This window comes from Platalea leucorodia (genome assembly GCF_965183815.1).
Source record: "Platalea leucorodia genome assembly, chromosome: 4".
Classification (NCBI taxonomy): Eukaryota; Metazoa; Chordata; class Aves; order Pelecaniformes; family Threskiornithidae; genus Platalea; species Platalea leucorodia.
Window position 1 is genome coordinate 60471450 of NC_138826.1, and position 17190 is coordinate 60488639.

General features: G+C 52.2%; 1 protein-coding gene across 1 annotated transcript in view; it reads right to left on the reverse strand.

Annotated features, from left to right (window-relative positions):
- B4GALNT3 (beta-1,4-N-acetyl-galactosaminyltransferase 3) overlaps positions 1 to 17190 on the reverse strand; it is a gene marked incomplete at its 3' end in the record, with an annotated part of 64881 nt that overhangs the window by 4385 nt on the left and 43306 nt on the right. Inside the window, exons 4-14 of the mRNA XM_082308467.1 lie at positions 10830 to 10925; positions 10171 to 10261; positions 9174 to 9274; positions 8748 to 8815; positions 8115 to 8193; positions 7617 to 7683; positions 5711 to 5854; positions 5187 to 5296; positions 4168 to 4268; positions 2803 to 2879; positions 1214 to 2204 (exon numbers count right to left, since the gene is read on the reverse strand). Coding sequence (XP_082164593.1) covers positions 1214 to 2204; positions 2803 to 2879; positions 4168 to 4268; positions 5187 to 5296; positions 5711 to 5854; positions 7617 to 7683; positions 8115 to 8193; positions 8748 to 8815; positions 9174 to 9274; positions 10171 to 10261; positions 10830 to 10925 — 1925 coding nt within the window. The remainder of the gene's footprint in view (positions 1 to 1213; positions 2205 to 2802; positions 2880 to 4167; positions 4269 to 5186; positions 5297 to 5710; positions 5855 to 7616; positions 7684 to 8114; positions 8194 to 8747; positions 8816 to 9173; positions 9275 to 10170; positions 10262 to 10829; positions 10926 to 17190) is intronic.

Here is a 17190-nt window from a genome sequence, read left to right on the forward strand (position 1 = left end):
GCTAGTGAAATTGGCTGATGACAGCTAATCAGCCAATAACATGGAGTAGGACTGAGCAATCATACAGTAAAAACTGGGGTGAGCTGTAGGTTCAGAATGGCCAAAACAGGATGAAATGGCAGGTCATGCCCTTTCGGATCATAACAAGAGTTTCTGCTGTAAAATGGACGCTCATCAGTTAAAAATGCTGAGAAAAGCTTGCGTGTACTCATCAGTTACACTGCAATTCTGACTGATGTGGACCTGAAAAAACAAAAGAGATCTTAAGATGTAGCATGAGAGTTACTTCCAGCAGGAACTGGGCACTAGTAACACCCATTCTATAAAACATCCAGGATACTGGTCATTCATCTACAGGAAAATTAACCCAAACTGAAACCAGCATGGAAAAGGACAGTTAGGAAAATTATGGAAATAGAGGCCAACTCAACAGAAGGGTCAGGAGTTGGATTGTTTAGCTTATAGAGGCTCAGAGGAGGTACGTCTGTTAGCCAGAAAGGCAATCAAGATGGTAAATCTTGAGAAGAAAAAGAACCACATCAAGACCATGTAAAAACAGAGTACCAGTAAAAGCTGATCTCCAGTGGGTCACCAAAGCAGTGAGGAGCTGAAACATCTTCCCAAATCAGTACTAAGATCTACAAATCTAGCTAGTTTTAAGATGGAGGTGCACACGTTCAGATAACAGTGTAGGGTACTTGGCTGTCTCTGAGGTCAGCGTACTGATCCACGTTATCTGATAAGTCCCTTCTGGTCCTATGTCCTAAGTGATTCACAAGCTGAGATGTGGCAGACATCAAAGCACAAGCACAAGGAGCTCCAGTCCTACTTCATATCAGCAGGGCTTCTTAATCTTCAGTTGGTAAAATGCTCCTGTATGCTTGCAATACCTACACTGTGCAAGGAGGAAGCCAGCAAAAGGCCAGTGATGCCAGCTGGATGGAAACCTCCAATCTTTCACTTTTACTGCCACCACTGTTGGAGGGCAACATTTAGCCCCCAGATGTGGCCTGGTGTCCAACAATTCCCATTTCTCAGGCACAAGAGGTATTTAAAGCCCAGGTTTTTACACAGATTCCCTGCCTGAAGTCTTATTTCCCACATCTAGTTTATACCCTGATTCCCACTAGCTTCTCACACAACAGGTATTCCCTGTGCAGCATGGTACACCAGCTCCAGGACGCTGCCCCTTGGTTTTTACACTGTGTCTTACCCTTTACTTCTCTGGTTGAGCTTCTTGAGGAAGACACGTGTGACTTCCAGGGCCTCCCTTTCTCTTAGCAGCAAGTTTCCTGACGTGTTGCATTTCAGGTCAATCCAGTCTGTGCGCAGCATATGGAAGTCCAGGTTGCTCATGCTGAAGGTTTGCTCCCAGTTCACCGCCTGGTCGAACACTGGTGCGTAATTGAAATCCTCCTCATTTTCCTCCTCTGGTTCCCCATCCGCCTCTTCCTCTTCTGCTGCCACAGGTCTAGACTTGCCCTTCACAGGAGATGCCACCTGCGCCTCTTCCTTGCCCACGTCCCCACCGTTGGCCGCCTTCTGCTCAGCAATGTAGGACTCTACTTGGTTCAGCCACTGCGGCAGCCCAGGCTGCTGGCTGGGGCTGGCAGCACTCGCAGGGGGTGCGCTGGCTTTGCCAGAGACTGGGCCTCCTTTCCCAGCTGGCACGGTGCCTGCTGGCTGCAGCCCATCCTTAGCGGCACTGAGGTCTCCTTGAGGTCTCACCCCTTTGGGAATCATGACCCCTGAGTCCTTGGGGCCACCGAGAGGCTGCTCCTTTTGAGACACGGTCCTAGGAGGAGGGTTCACCTTTTTGACAGGTGCTCTCCCCTGGATAGCCCTGGCATGCTGCGGAGGGCTCCTGGAGTTGTCTTTGACTCCAGCTTTTAAACGGGGTCTCTTCATTACTGGGTTCCTCTCTAGGCCAGCCTGGCTGAGGCTTTGGTTGGCAGAAGCCAGTGTGTCTGATTTGACACCAGATCTCTTCATCACTCTCCTCTGTAGCCCCACTCCTATGTCACCACCCGTCACTGAGAGGAGCCGACGATGTTCCCGGAGGGAATAGTCCTCCTGAATGTTATTGCTGCTGGGAGCCTTGCCTGCCGGCTCTGCCCTCCCCGTGCCAGGGCGCTCTGGGGGACTGGTACTCTCCACGTCCTGCTCCGCATCCTGCGGGTCGTCCAGGTTCCCCTCCTGGGAGCCTGCAGGAGTAATCCCAGTTACACCTCCGTCATCCTCCCGCTGCCTTTCCCGTCCTGACCCAGGCACCCGCCCCACCAGGGGCAGCTACTTCTTGCTTCATCTCAGCGTTGTCTCTCCTGCTCAGAGGGACAGGGATGCTCTCAGACACAGAAGCTGTGTTCTTGCTGGTACCAACCTCCTCAGCACCTGTTAGCCACCATTGCCAAAGGCTGCGGAGGGGTCTGGCTTTGCCTTTAGCAGTCGGTCTGGCTACAGCTTTGCAGGGCAGGTGCGAGGACAGGCTGCCACGCTGCACACCCTTGGCTCTGTCACTTCTGCCCACATTTTTGCTGGAATTGCACCTCAGCTAAGCCACAGGCCTTACAGGTAATTGTCACGTTGTCCACTACAGCCCACTGTTTGGTGACCTCCCAACCTGCCCTTAAGAGAAGTGAAAGTGGCAGCAAAAATCTCCTCCCAGCCACGGCAATCTGGTAGGGAAGGGCTGTGACTTCCTTGGCATGGAAAGTCAACAGCTTCTTTCAGCTGGTGCTGGAAGATCACACACAAAAGTGACAGATAAAAGGATCCTCCAGGTTCTGATGTTAGGGTCCCTACCTGGCTGCTCTGTCTTCTCTCCAGAGTCCAGGCTCTTCTCTGGCCGGTCCATTTTCATGTACTTGTAGAATCCAAATCTGCAGTGGAAAGGGCAAAACACAAGTTTGATGAAAGTTACTTTGCTCTCTCCAAATAAATTATGGCCGCTGCTTCAGAGGCGATGGTCCGTTACTCTGATTACATCTACCCAGCACCTCTAGATCCTCCTTTCCTATCATCATCACCATCTTTCATATCTTTGGGCAATCAGATCTCACTCTGCACTGTCAAAGGCATCAGTTTTCCTTGCTTATCATTCTAGTCTCTCAGACATTTTCTCATAAGCGCAGGAGGAAATCCCAATGTAAGTACCCTGCAACACTTCTTCAGCCTCCCTTAAACTGCTCCTTAAAGCTCACTTATGATGTAGTGCTCACAAACGCAAGTCATCATGCTGCAAAAGTAGCTCCGGCAGGTAACTGCAATGATCTCTCTCTCTCTTCTCTCATACCACCACTGTCTGTGTGCTGTCCTCATATGCCTGTGCTTCAAGCTTTTGGGAGGGATTTCCAGGACTGTTTCCCTCCATGTGTGCTTGATGCGAAGCAAAATGGGCCCCCAGTTCCCAAATCCTGACACAATACAAATAAATTGTCAAAGCAATAAACCTGGGTAGCACCTTCCAGGCCATGGCAGCCACCTTTTCCACCCTTCACTATGAACACTAGTCCCAGGAGTTCCCTCCCAAACCTACGATACGATCTGTTGTTCCAACCCTCAGAATAGTCCTGTAGGGAAGAAGAAGATCCTGAGCACAGGGAGGCCACCATCAGTTATCTCACTGGAAAAGCGACTCTCCTTATCCTTCAAAAAAGTTCTCCTGAATGCAGGGGAGTCCTCACACAAGGTGTCTGCCTGTGGCAGGGGGGAGCATGTGAGTGGCAGTTCCCTTGCAGGGCCACCGCTGGGAGCTGGACCCCAGTGAAGATGAATGACATGCATTTATTCCCTCAGAGAGATGCCTGGTGGTGAGCATGGTTTGGCTTTCACAGTGACAGCCATCAGGAGGCACCAGCTGCTGGCAGGCGAAGTTTGCTGGAAATCCATTCCCTGATGTAGTGGAACAAACATGCTCTGACCCAGCTTCTGGGTTAATAGAGCAAGAAAAGCAGTGGCAGTTTCCCTTTGAGACCTAAACATATTTTCACTTAAAGGGAGCACAGGTTATTGAAAGAAACTATAAATGCTTTAATGTTTTGCAAGGCTTAGGGGATCTTTAAGAATTAAGAGAGTCCTACAGAAGTGAATATGAAATTCCACCCCAATTCCAGCCTTCAAACCATCTCCTCCCTCCCTGCTAGTAAATCCACATTTGCAGCATCCTACCTTTCCAAGTAATAAGGGTTTTCCTGATAGAAGCATTTGTTGTCTTTCTCCATGTGGCTCAGGCGGCTGTAATCATTTGGGTAAACAAAGGATAAATGAACCTGGGAAGAAGGGAGGAAAACAAGGTAAAACCCTCATAAATGCCAGATATCAGTCACAAGTTGACCCAGACACAGTTGCAGGGTGACCAGCCCTTTTGAGAGGGAGCAGGGGTTGCTCATTAACTATTTGCCTCTCCAAGGCACTCAATAGCAGGTTGTGAGAATGGAAAACAGAAGGAAGTGCGCTGGGATGCGTGGAAGGGTGTGCCTTTTTATCTCTCTCTTGGCATCTGTCTGTCCATTTCTGTAACTGTGCATTTAAGTCCTATAACAGAAAGAACTAGCTGGGAGAGAGGTGGGCGAGTCCTCCTGAAGAGATGCAGGGGATCACAGGAGCCCAGAAAGCGGGTGGGGAGACCTCCAGGCAAGGCTGAGGGAGCCAGGGCCACCCAGGATGCAAGTCCCCCAGGGAGCATAGGCTTGCACTGCCATTCAGGGAGGGCAAATCGTGCTGGTGACCCGTCCCCAGCATACCTCAGAGTCTGCTCTGCTATGCAGGGGATTAATCCCTGCTACGTTGCATGCCCCACAAATGTGAGCTCCCCCTCAAGACCAGTTTTAAGCTTGTCAGGGGCTTTAGTAGTCCACACAGACTACAGTTCACCCCATAGAGAATAAAATCCTTGGCCGTTGTGAGGCTCCGTGCAAAGGCAAGCTCAGCTCTTTGGTTTGAGGTCCAAGGGGCTCTGTTAAGACACACACACTTGTACCCCAGTGACACCTGCGAGCAGTGTGTAGCAGCCCTCTCCCTTCTCTTGGTGTTGCCCTCTGGCATGTACTGGGATGCTCAGACCTGAACAGCAGATGGTCAAGTCTGCCCAGGAGCTTCAGATCAGTGGAGGCCCATGGTTAATGGGGTCTCCCTCCTTCCTCCTTGCGTTCCCCTGGGCAAGTGCTTGCTCAAGGAATAAAACTTACAAACTGGAGTCCCTGGTAGCGCTGCAGAGGAAATCCATTCACCAGGTAGCTGGGCTTGTACAGGCAGTCCGGCAAGGCTCGGCGCAGGCGAGACTTGCTGAGCAGAGGCACTGAGAAGAAGAAACACGTAGGCAAGCGTTGCGGGAGGAGCCCTGCTGTAACTGATGCACCAGCTTAGCTACTTCTGAGCCTGGTTTCTCTTTATCCATGTGAAATACTAACAGACACATAAAGCAAACCATGTTGCACAGCTCATCCCTTTACATTGCTCTGTGGCACTTACACTAAAATAGTATGCCTGCGGGTGGCGTGTGAGCTGGATGCCAAGAAAGAAGAGCTGGGTTTAGTCTGTGCTTTGTCTCCTACAGTGACTGATATTGTACCTGGCCCCTCTCTTCTGCACTGGGGGGAAAAAAGCGTGGCCTTTGATAACTGTGGCGTAGGAGGACAATCCTTCTTGGCTGTGCTACTGCACGTGCTGTGACAGGCTGCAGCTACCTCCTCGACTGCTTTGCAAGTCTTACCTTTGTAAAGAGTGTCCCGGGGGTCAGGCTTCAACATGTCAGCTGGGTGTGCCTTGCTGCCTGCGCTGTCAGCAGGCCGGCTTGCGTGACTGGCCAACGTCTGCGGGATATGCCCAACCTCATCCATCTTTAAAAGCGTCTCGTCTAGAAACCAGAGAGAGAATGGAATGGGGAGGAAGGGCTAATTCGTCCCTTGTCCCAAAAAATGCCCTTCCCCAGTGTCAGCCCTTTCCAAATGGCATTGCATTCATGGCACTAATGCTGTCTCTGACATAGCAACGCCTAAATGGTGCTGATCAGGAGCTTCACTGCAAAGACACCGTGGGAAGGAAAGGCTCAGAAAGCTGGAGATACAGAAGCTGTGCGGTGGGAACATGGCTATCACTGAAAGCAAACAAACACAGTGATGAGTAATGGAGGAAAATGACCTCCTGCCTTGGACACGCCAGCAGCGGTGTGCTGAAGAAGGCCCATGCTGGCAGGAGTTACAGGACACATCTGAATAGCATTAGATTTATTTTAAAAGGAGATAGAAAAGAGGAAAGGGATGAGAAACTTGAGGAGCGGAGCTTTCTCCTGTGCTGGAAAAGGAGCAAGACCCTGGGGTGAGGCCTTCAGTGGCTGAGGAGGATGATGCTCCAGCAGGGGAATGGAGACCCACAGTAAGCCAGGAGCAACAGGAAGCTTAAATTCAAGACTGGGTATTGGTCATGTTTTATCTTGGGTGCTGCTGCCAGAGGACTTCATGTCTCCATGGATCTTACTCTAAGATGAGGGGAACTGAATAAATATCCAGGAGGTAAAGGCAACATGCTGCCACGGGCACTCTTAGCAACTTTTGGATACTGAACAACATGGGAACCCAGAAGGAATGGGATGACATGTGATACAGCCAAAGGCTGATATGGAAGAGGTAAACACTGTATGAGCACAAAATGCCAGATAAAGATCAGACTGCAGCACTGTGCCCAACCACAAAGGGATCTTCTGGAATGTGAATCTTCCCTTCTACAGGGAATTATTAAGAAGAAAAGAGCAGAAGGAAAAAGGATGGGGACCGAAGACCTAACTGAAAGCCTAGTCCTGGCCAAATGGCAGGTGTCAGAAAATAGAGCAGCAGGTTGTGATCCAAGACACAGCAAACAGATGTCTCGATTACAGCAGGGAGTCTTCCACGGACAAAAGTGTTGCCATGGAAAAAAGCCCAGAGATGGTGGAAGGCAACAGTGGTAGACATGGCAAGGGGGAATGCTGGCAGAGGAAAGCGATGCTGACAAAGTTAGATAAGGGTAAACAGGACTAAGGAGCTCCTTAACTGATAAAGGCATCATCTGATGTGCTAAGAAGGGTTTACAAAACAGGAGGGACTGGGCTGATGGGCTTGCTGCAATCCAGCAGCAACTTGAAGAGACTTGAGGCTGATATAGAAGAAAGCAGCCTCTCCCAATATTGCCAGTGTATCCCATTGTGTCCAGCACCCAGAGTGAAATCTCCTGGAAGTGCTACAGTGGCTCCTTCTCCCTGGTCATGTCCAGCTGCCCGCACAGCCCCACAGCTCCCATGTTAAGGGTCTCACATTCCCCCTAGCTCTCTGCGGGCAACCTCCATCCCGTGTTACTCTCACATCTAGAACGGTTCTCACCCTTGCAGGCTCTCCTCTCTGCCCTTCCTCACTGCCTCTAGATTTCCCTGAACTAATGTTCCAATCCTACTTCCAATTCTGCTATATTTAATGAGTCACACTCTTGTCCAGAGGTCTATCTCCTGACCTGTCTCCACTTCTTTCTTGTAATGATCTGTATGCGTGGTATTTGCCTGGCTAGACTATGATTCATGGTGAAACACCACTGATATGTTTTGGAAGAATGGGGAGACGCTCAGGGAAACCTGTGGTGAAGATACTTACTAGCAAAAAGGGAGAGGTATTGGGAGTCAATGACTTTGAACTTCGCTTCTGGGTCATTCAGTCTCCACTGGAACAGAGAAACACATTAAAATGAAGTGCTTATGGAGTTAACCAAGCCTGAACAAAAGGCACAGGCACAAGATGTTTTTCCACCAGATGGGCTCACAGCTTCCTCTTTCTCCTTACTGTGACCGAGTTTACCTAGCAGCAAAAGACTGGGAATGAGCTGAGATCCCCCAGGACACATCCAAAGCAGGGAACGACAAAGAGCTGTAACAGAGACCGGAGAGGGCAGAACTATCCCAAGCAAGCAGAGGCAAGGGTCCTGACAGGGGGCCAGGGCTATCCCACACAGAAGTAGGTAAGGGCTCTGGAAGGGATTAGATACATCTCATGCAAAGAGGAGCTGGGGTCTGGGAAAGGAGGGAAATCATTACAAATGTCATTCCCAAGCTCTGTGGGGACGCGTATATAGCATGGCCATTTGCACAGACTCACTGCTACTTCCACATGGTCTGTTCCTCTGTCATCTTGCTTGTGCAGCACCTCAAAATAGTACCTGCCTGCAGCTGACAACCTGTGAAGAACAGTACATCTGTCACCAAGAGCATTAAGGAACATTTCTTAGCTTGTCAGCAGACAATGCGTGGAGAGCAACCACACCCATGAAACAACCTAATTCTCAGGGTGAGCAGGGTTAGGACTGCCAAGAAAATCCAGATGCTGACAGTGAGATAGGTAGCTTCACTTGTGCACCTGGAGTGCTCCAGACCCTTCTCAGTTAATTCTGAATAACTCCCTTTCAGTCCTGCCTGCTGGATTTTGCCCTCTGGGAAACCTGGCCACTTCCAAGGTGGGAAGCTGGGGATACAGCTCATATAGAGGAGTCTGAATCTGCTGGTGGCTGCTTCCTCCAGGGAAGAAAAACTCAGTGTTGCATTCCCGCAGTAAATCAGCAAAGCAACTGGCACAGGTGTGGATGTGTCAGTTCAGCTTTGGCAATACCCCAGAGTAATCCCTTTCTCTATATTGCTAAATTCTTCAGAACAAGCCTGGGTTCCTTTTCCTTGTCCTTGTGATTTCCTGGCCATGTGCAGAGGTGTCTGGGAGCGAGGGGCTCTGCTCACTCACCTCACCATCTTTGACTGCTGGCTGTGAAATTTCCCAAACTCCCCTGGCGCAGTCCACTCCTTCCCTGTCTGTGAAGAGACAGAAAATGCTCTAGTTAAGATGAGTTTCTTCCCTGGTTACTGCGCTGGGAGTGATGAAGAGGGAAAATTGAGCTACTCCTCCTGGTAAGTTGTCTGTGAGATCCACAACCTGTGGACAGATTTAAGTCCCTTAATCATGTACACGGGGCTCCCAACAGCACTACCAATATGTACCTGGCTTAAGGTATGTCATATCATACCCATCTGGTATCTGTGGTGGTGTTGTCTGTAGTTGGGCAGGAAAAGAAACTTGGGTAGTCCAAGGAAGTATGTAAGACAGGAAGGTCTCCATCCCCACAGAAACATTAAAGCCTTGATGGAAGAAGCCATGCAGCATGCACTGTACCTTGCCTACACTGGCCAGCAGCTGGAGACCAGAGGTCTTGTCATCTGGACTCAGCCAGAACTCAGCATTGTCGTCCGCAGCAATGGCAAACTGAAACTCCCCTGTCGAGAGACGGAGGGTGTAAGTAGGGCTCTGGGGTAAGGCCTTGTGCACAGAACAGATTCTGCTCCTCTGAAATGCTGCCTTCACCCTTTTTCCTGGTGAGACCATACCTTCCCTTTTGATATTACCACCCCCACCCCTTCGAACCTCTCTGAACTCTCTGACTCTGCTATGACTGAAAACAAAACTTTACAGATGCAACTGATTCACTACCCCTCCTACATTGGCTTCACCTGACATCTAACCTGGAAAGCCAAGAAGTCCATGCAAAGTCTCCCTGCCTCCCCTTTTCTTTCCAGAGCAAATTTTTGTGTGAGCAGCTGTGTTTGGATGAAGGAACGTGCACGTGGAGCCACGAAGGGAGACAGAAGTGCTCGAGTCTCACTGTTCTGGCTGGGGTTACAGGGATGGTGGTTGAGGGCCAGGGACCAGGAGACGTGGGTGAGTGCTAGCAGGCTGCTCTGGGCAGAAGCGTGCAGCTGGGCGATACAGATGTCAGCTGCTGTCAGATGGTATTCACGCACCCGGGGAGCAGCAGGAACACAAATGATGTCACGTACAGTTCTGTGCATGCAAGGCTGGGAGGAAAAGCTCAGGGATCGCTCGTGCCCACGTACACACCATGGGGCTGTGGATTCACAACAGCCTTGTTTTTTATCTAGCATTTCCCATCTGTTTTCTTCTGTGCTTTTTTTTTCACCCTAGAGGGGAGGCAGACGCGTTTCATCCATGCCAAGGCCACGGGCAGTCACACACAGCTAGCTGGGCTGCCCACGTGAGGGACCTGGCATTGGGCTTGCTGGGCTGAGGGCACCAGTGGCTCAGCACCAGGAGGGGAGGGAGGGGCAGGTGAGAAGAGATGCGAGCAGTGGCACAGCAGCCTCAAAGCCCTCACCATCGGTGAAAGGATGCAGGTAGCCAAATATCCGGAGACCATAGTTGGTCCATTTTGGGGACACGGCCAGCTTCTTCAGTGTAGTTCGCGTCTGAAGTGGAAGAAGTAAAAAATAGTAAAGATAACTAGATGTGACAGGAACAAGGGGGAATGCAAAAACCCTGGGACAGGTGGGCAGAGGGAAGTACGAGGTTTGCTCTGGGAGGAGAATGGGGCACGGTGCGTGATAGAGGCAGTGGGAAAGAGCAGGCCAGATGAGAGGCGAACAGGAGCAAGTGCTGCTGCCGAGGGGAGACCTGCATGGGGGATGCTGGTGAGATGGTGGGGATGGGACGTGGCGTTCACTAGCCACTTGGAGGGAGAGCACCAAATACAGGGCTCCTTCACCCCGTGTCCGAGGCCTGGCAGGCCAGCATGGGTAAAATGAGCCTCCCCCATGCAGCAGAAGAGCTGCCACCATTGAACCTTGTGAAAGCTTCCTGCTGCCTCAGCAGGAGGACAGAGGAGGTGATGTAGAGGGAGGCGATGGATGCTGAGGAGCAGGAGGACAGAGGAGGTGATGGAGAGGCATAGGGACAGGATGTGAAGGGAGCAGGGGTGATCCAGCTGGGAAGCAGAGCTGGGAAGCATGGGACAGAGGGTGTTGCAGTCTTACTCACATGGGGGAAGAGGGGGAAGTGGAGGTTTTTCCTGAGCTGCTCAATGGAGCTGCCGCACCAGTCCTCAAACACGTGCAGGTTGGCCTGGCCCTGGAACTGGGGGGCAGAAGTGGGGCATCATGAATTGCTGCATCTCTCCCCTGTGTCCCTCCCCTGTTCTGCTGACCTCGGCCATGGCCACAAGCACTGGAGCACTTGTGAGAGTGAAGGAAGATGCCACTGCTGCGACAGGCTGGTCTGCAGGAGATGTGGGTCCAGACCCCTGTTTCTCATCTACTGAAGGTTTGGGGTTGGCACAGGTGACAGCCTGAACGGTGCCAGGGAACTGTGATAATGCCCGGGACGTCTCAGTTAAGTGGCTGGGGTTCACTCCGTTTTGCTCCATCAAGGAGGTGTTTAACCAGAGGGCTGTGCTCTGGGGCCATGGTGTGGGACACGCTGTAGGGTGGCAATAGCCCCCCATGGTCCAGTAAAGAGAGCATAGGGTCTTATGTCCTCCAAGAAGGTGTTTTGGACTCCCCCACCATTTCAGGGCTCTTGCCACCCTGCCTCCGTCTCCCTGTCCCCACCGTCCCCCATGAGCTTTACCTTGCAGACATGCTTTGAGAAGGGGATCCCTAGGGTGTTCCCTCTTCCTCGGGTCAGGAAAATAGCCCTGAATAGATGGCAGATCCCCTCATCTCAGAATGACTTTCTTTTTGTCAGAGCCATTCAGAAGAGAGGAGCTGGCTGCCCCCCAGCAAAGTCCAAGCTCTCTGCCTGCAGCCAGCAGAGCTGGACGCTGAAACCTTGCACGACCGGCATCCAACAGCAGAGAATAAATAAGCTGGATACTGTAGAAGCTACCTTAGATGGGGAAATGCTGAAGAAAGGAATAGGTTGCCTTGGGACCAGGGAGGTTTTGCCACAGCTGTCTTGCCTATATAAGGGCTGTGCAAGCAGAGCTGGGGAAACCGCCTGAACAGCACCCAAATGTCTACAGATGGCAGCAAATTCTTAGTTTTCGCTGGGGAGTCTCTAGCAAGACTGAAGCAGCATGGTGGAGGAGGGCTCAACCCCTCCGTGCACTCCTGGCAGAGAAACCGCTTCAGAGAGTTATTTTTCCCAGGATAATGGGTCGGGGTTTCATTTTGTAATAAACCGTGGCTTGAAGGAAGGACGCGGAGCAGACTTGGCCTGGCACCAGCTTATGCAGAAATGCTTCTTGCGAGCTGTGGGCTTTAGTCATGCACGTGAAAACCATCTCTGTGTGCCAGGCAAAACACGTTCACAACCACTGCTGTTCTTGAGTGGTCTCTTGTCACCCCTCTCTCACTGGTGTCCACGCTGCCAGGGCTTGACTGATGTCTGCAAGCCCGTGTCGTCCCCCACTACTATCTCCTCTTCTTTCCTGCCCTGCTGACATCCCTCAGCCCGGATTCTGCCCATCAGGCAAAAGAAAAAGCAGCAAGACAAAGTGCATGTAATTAGCCAGAGTGGGAGTGCACAAAATCATTGAGGAACTACACACAGGGCTCGGGGCGATGGATGCAGCCAAGAGAAACCTGGGACTCTGCAGGGACTTGCGATACAAATAAATCACTGCAAGTGTGACAAACACCGAATTGGAACGAAATTGCTGGGTAGTCCCATGCCCCTTGGCCAAATCCAGGTTCACACCCAAGGGTCTTACACTACTATTCTCAGCCAAATCAAATAATGACAACTGCTGTTTCTTGTGGCACACGAAGTGAGGTGAACAGGCTAGGATCCCACAGTGAGTCACTGCCAGAAACTGCGTCTTCTGGCAGTCAGGCTGCTGCTATCCACGAGTGACGCTGGTTTTCCGTCTTAGAGAACTGTCTGCACACTGCAGATAGCGGGCTCAGATCTCTATCAAATGTAGCACAACACTCCCACACTGTGGAGAGCCTGGTGTTGCAGTCCCCTCCTGGCAAAGACAGACCCAAGGGATGCTCCTGGGGCTCTGGACTGCAATGGAGCTGGGCCGGCTTTGGCATGGGGTAGCCCAAGCACCAAAACAGATCTTTACAAGGGAAGTCCAACAAGAGTGGCTAAACTTGCTCAAATGTTTGCAGAGGAGACTTGGACCAGCCCCATTCTAATACAATACTTTACTGCAGAGTTTGGCAGCATTAGGAAGAGGGCAGCCTACTAAAAAATAAGGCAGACACCACTGTACTAGGTGCTCCATCAATGCTGTAAGTCCCGGAGGTTTCTAGCCCGACACCCCTGTCTCCAAAGTCTTTACAAAGCCACCTGAGAGGAGATTCCCGCAGGAGCTAATGAGATCGCTTCGCTTTCCTGTGCTTGCAGCTATCAGAAATAATTAACTGGTAAATAATAAGCATTTCTTCCATGCGATTTCAGAGTCTTTTCTAAAGCAACAGATTTTCTCCTGAGCTACAGCAGCCTAACTTATTCCCTGCTTCCTCTGAAAGGGAAAAGAAGAACTTTATTGACAGATAAGTGCTGGCTGCCCAAAGCGCTGCTCTGGGAGTGAAAACTGACCTAGGCTTTTATTTTAGGCCCCCACGAGTCACCAATGCAGCAGCTGTTTTGAAACCCTATCACCTCTGTCCCTTCAACTGAACTCATGGCTGCCCATTGCAGGCAGCTGAGAAATTCCCCTGTTTGCTATTTGGGTCCCCTCTGGAACATGCAGTAAAAATCTCCTGCTTGGGGCTTTTGCAGATAGCAGCAACAGATAAACGGCAGCATCGTTGCCAATTCATTCACACAGCTCCTGAGAAACGTCGATGGACTTTCTAAAACATGGCTACTGAGTTTGACTTCCCAGCTTGTAACTACCTAGCCCTGGTTTTCAAAGGGCTGGAAATTCAGGACCTGGTAAGCAACAAGTTAAGTTCCCCTTCTCCCCTTAAAAACATCTGGTTTGAAAATTTTGGATAGACTGATTTGGCCAGAACCAGGAATAGAAGCCAAGAGTCTGGGCCTTAAATGGGAGCTGGTATTAGGCAGTCTGTGCCTTCCCATTTAGAGAGCTCCTCCTGCCACTCGGCTCCCTCCCCATCCCAACCCCACCTCCCAGTTGCTTATCTCCATCCTGCTGAAATAGTAGCATTGCATGAACCCAGCTCGGATCCAAAACGGGCAGAGGTCGTGCACCGAGGCCACCGTCGGCACAGCGCAAGTACACCCAGGAGCACGTGCGCAAGAGCTGTTCTTCCCAAGGTCTGGGCAGGCTGATGCCCTCCTGAGCACAACGCCAGGAACACGAAGGGACAGCACTGCCCAAGGGAAGGGAGAGCTGAGCCTTAACAAGTGCAGGGAGGCGAGAGCTGGGACAGACCCTTGCTTTGGTGCTGATGCAGCAGCCTCCACAGCTTCGGGAGTGCGGATGGGCTCTGAGCCCCAGTGCCGACCCTTCCCGCTGAGCGTGCCGAATTAACACCCGCCTGCAGCCCTGGCTTTGCATAAAGAGACTTTGGTATTTCCGTTTCCTTTTAGCAAGGAATTTTAGATTATCAGCCCCTCCTAGGAAAACAGACAGAAAAGGAGGATCAGGCACGCAGAGAGCACAGACCTTTCTTCCTAGCCCAAACCCACTGCCCAGGGGGGTGGCACCACACACCCAGCGGCTCCTCCCGAGCAAGCAGCCCCAAGGAAGAAAGGCGATGCAGCAGCAGAGGCCGGTGCAAGCAGCAAAGCTGGCAGATTGCAGCAGTGGAGACACGACCTGCTGCACTGTAACTGGAGCAGGATGGAGAAGAGAGGCCTTTCCTAATTTAATCCCGGGCGGCTTTGGCATCACAGAGGCAAATCAGCTGCGTGCAGCCCAGGGAATGCGCAGCACCAGGGATGATAAACGGGGCACAGAGAGGGCCGGAGCCAGGGAAGAAAGGCAACATTGTGCTGCCAACTGGAAACTCCTGAGTTCATAAGACTCTTCTGTCTCCGCAGCGCGGCCATGGCCCCTCCTCCTGCCTGGCCCAGCTCCCCTGACTGGGTGACATTCAGCAGCCAGCAGCTGGTCTTTGCTGCAAGCTCTGCCGTGCCGGGCACTTGCAGGAATCCATCAAGACAAGTTAGCAACAAAGCCCCCCTGTCCTGCCGAGCCCTGACACCTGATGCGCACGAGTGGGCGAGGAAGGGACACAGGCAGGGACAGAGCAAGCAGGAATAGCTTTGTCTTTTAGTCCTCTAAGGAAAGGATGCTTCCTCTTAGGGCAAGTTAGGGGCAAGGGGATGCCCTGGCACAATGCTCTGGTTTGTTGCAGCATCTATGCACCTAGACAGGCACTACCTGCAAGGGGCTGCGCTCCCGGCCACCCCTCACACCTCCTTCCAGCGAGAAGGAAGTCCTGAGGCTCTGCAGACACAAAGGGGGGATATTTTAAATGCCCCCCAGTGCTGCCCAGACCTTTCTCCTCTCAGAGCTGAACAGAGGCTTCTGCAGAGGTAAATGAGAAGGATCAGGCTAACCAGGCGCGTTTCTGACAATCCTCCCCCCATCCCTATGGCAGTGCCGAACAGTGACACTCAGTCCCACAGCGCAGGTTTGCCCTGGTGACAGCCAGGCACCTTTCTGAAGCAATGAAACAAAATGCCCCACGTCTCTCCAGCCTGAGGAGGTAGCGGGTAACACTGGGAGCTGGAAGACTTTGCCCTGGTGCCTGGAAGGCACAGTGGCTGTAGGGATCATGTGCACGGGCACCTCAAAGGAAGCCAGGAGCGAGGCTGGACCCTGCTTTCCCCCATACACAGGGTATAACTTCATTAAGGATTTCCTATGCGCACACTTTTGCACCACAATATCCAAGGCTGAAGACTTAAGCCACCGATTTCATCTCTTGAAACCTAAAGAGGAAAATTGAAACCTGCCCTTTTTTGGCCATGCTGGCTGCCAGCTCACGCTGCAATCCCGTGAATTATTCATGTTTGTCAGGAATACACCTCTCTATTCAAACTAATCCCAGCTCCCTGACCTGTGGGAGGCAACCTGCCGCCCCTCACCCCAGGAATGAGGCTGCAGTTAGGTTCTTGGAGATGCTGCCTGGAGGGCACAATGGGATCATAGACCCTGGGAAATTAATTTGGGCAGAGTTACAGAAAAACTTAATCCTCAGGCCAGGAAAAATTTCAGCCAGTGGTTAAGAGGACAGCGAGCAGCTCTACACAGAGCTGTGCCCATAGATTCCTCCCCATCTCCTGCAACTGGTACTGGTGAACTGCTGGACTCTGTTTGCAGATAGGGTGGCTCTGCTGACCCTCTGGGTACAGACACAATGCCGCAGCAAGGGCAGGAAATTTTGCCTTATAGAGACAAAGGGAAAACTGGCAAAGGAGGCAGGTGCTTCACAAGAGCAGCATTAGAGGGCTGATGGGCGAGAACGGCAGGGTGTGTGAGTGGGGCAAGGCCACCCAAACCAGCTCCCCAGTCTGGTATCCGTATGCCCTGGGCCTCAAAGTCTTCTTGCAGCGTATCTGCCGCACACCACCTGACATGGAGCATGGCTGGGGCACCCACAAATTCCCAACCCAGTTGGTCTGAGGCAACAGCCCTGCTATCTGGCAGAGCTCTCCTCCCCAACAGGGAGCAGTGCAGGACAAGGCAGGAGGCAGGCAGCACCTTTCCAGGCACAGGGCCATCCCGCACAGCGCACCCCAAGTCCTGCCCCTTCCCCTTGGGCAGCCCACCTCTCCTCTTCCTCCCGCTTTGGCAGTGTCACACCGGGGCGGCAGGCTTGCAGGCTGGTGGGCGTCCTGCCCAGCACTGACGCACACAAGGGCGTGAAGTCGCTCCACCAGCAAAGCAGAGGGCATTGCAGATCAGCCCCGGGCTAAACCCATACTTTCGCCCAAGCCACAGCGCATACCCCGCCAGTTGCACTTCTAACCCAGTAACAGCTCATCGTACACCACAGCTGGCAGGTTTCAAGACTAACACGCTTTTAAGAAATCATCAGGGAGGGGATGAGAGACATCAGGCAAAGCCTCAGAGAAGCTGGGGGCTGCCATGCAGAGCCTGTATCGCCCGGTGCCCTGGGAGAGGGGAGCAGTAAATGCTCCGCATTGTCCCTGTGCACAGCAGCAGTCCTGGCCCTGATGTCCCGCTGGCTCTTTGCCAGCAGCTGCTCATCTGGGAGGCAGCCCTGCCTGCGAGCTGCCTGCAAGGCCCTGCAGCCGGAGGAAGCCCCCAGGCTCCAGCTGGGACCGGCACTCGCCAGAGCCAATGCAGCAGAACAGATCAATGGTCTGGTCTGGTTCTGGGCACTGGAGGGTGACTGGTGCTGGCTGCTTCCAGGAAAGCTTGAGCTCGTGCTGCAGGGACCTAAACTGCTCAGTGCGATGGCTGGAAGGAGGTGCTTTCCCTGCACCAGCCAGTGATCTTCTCGTG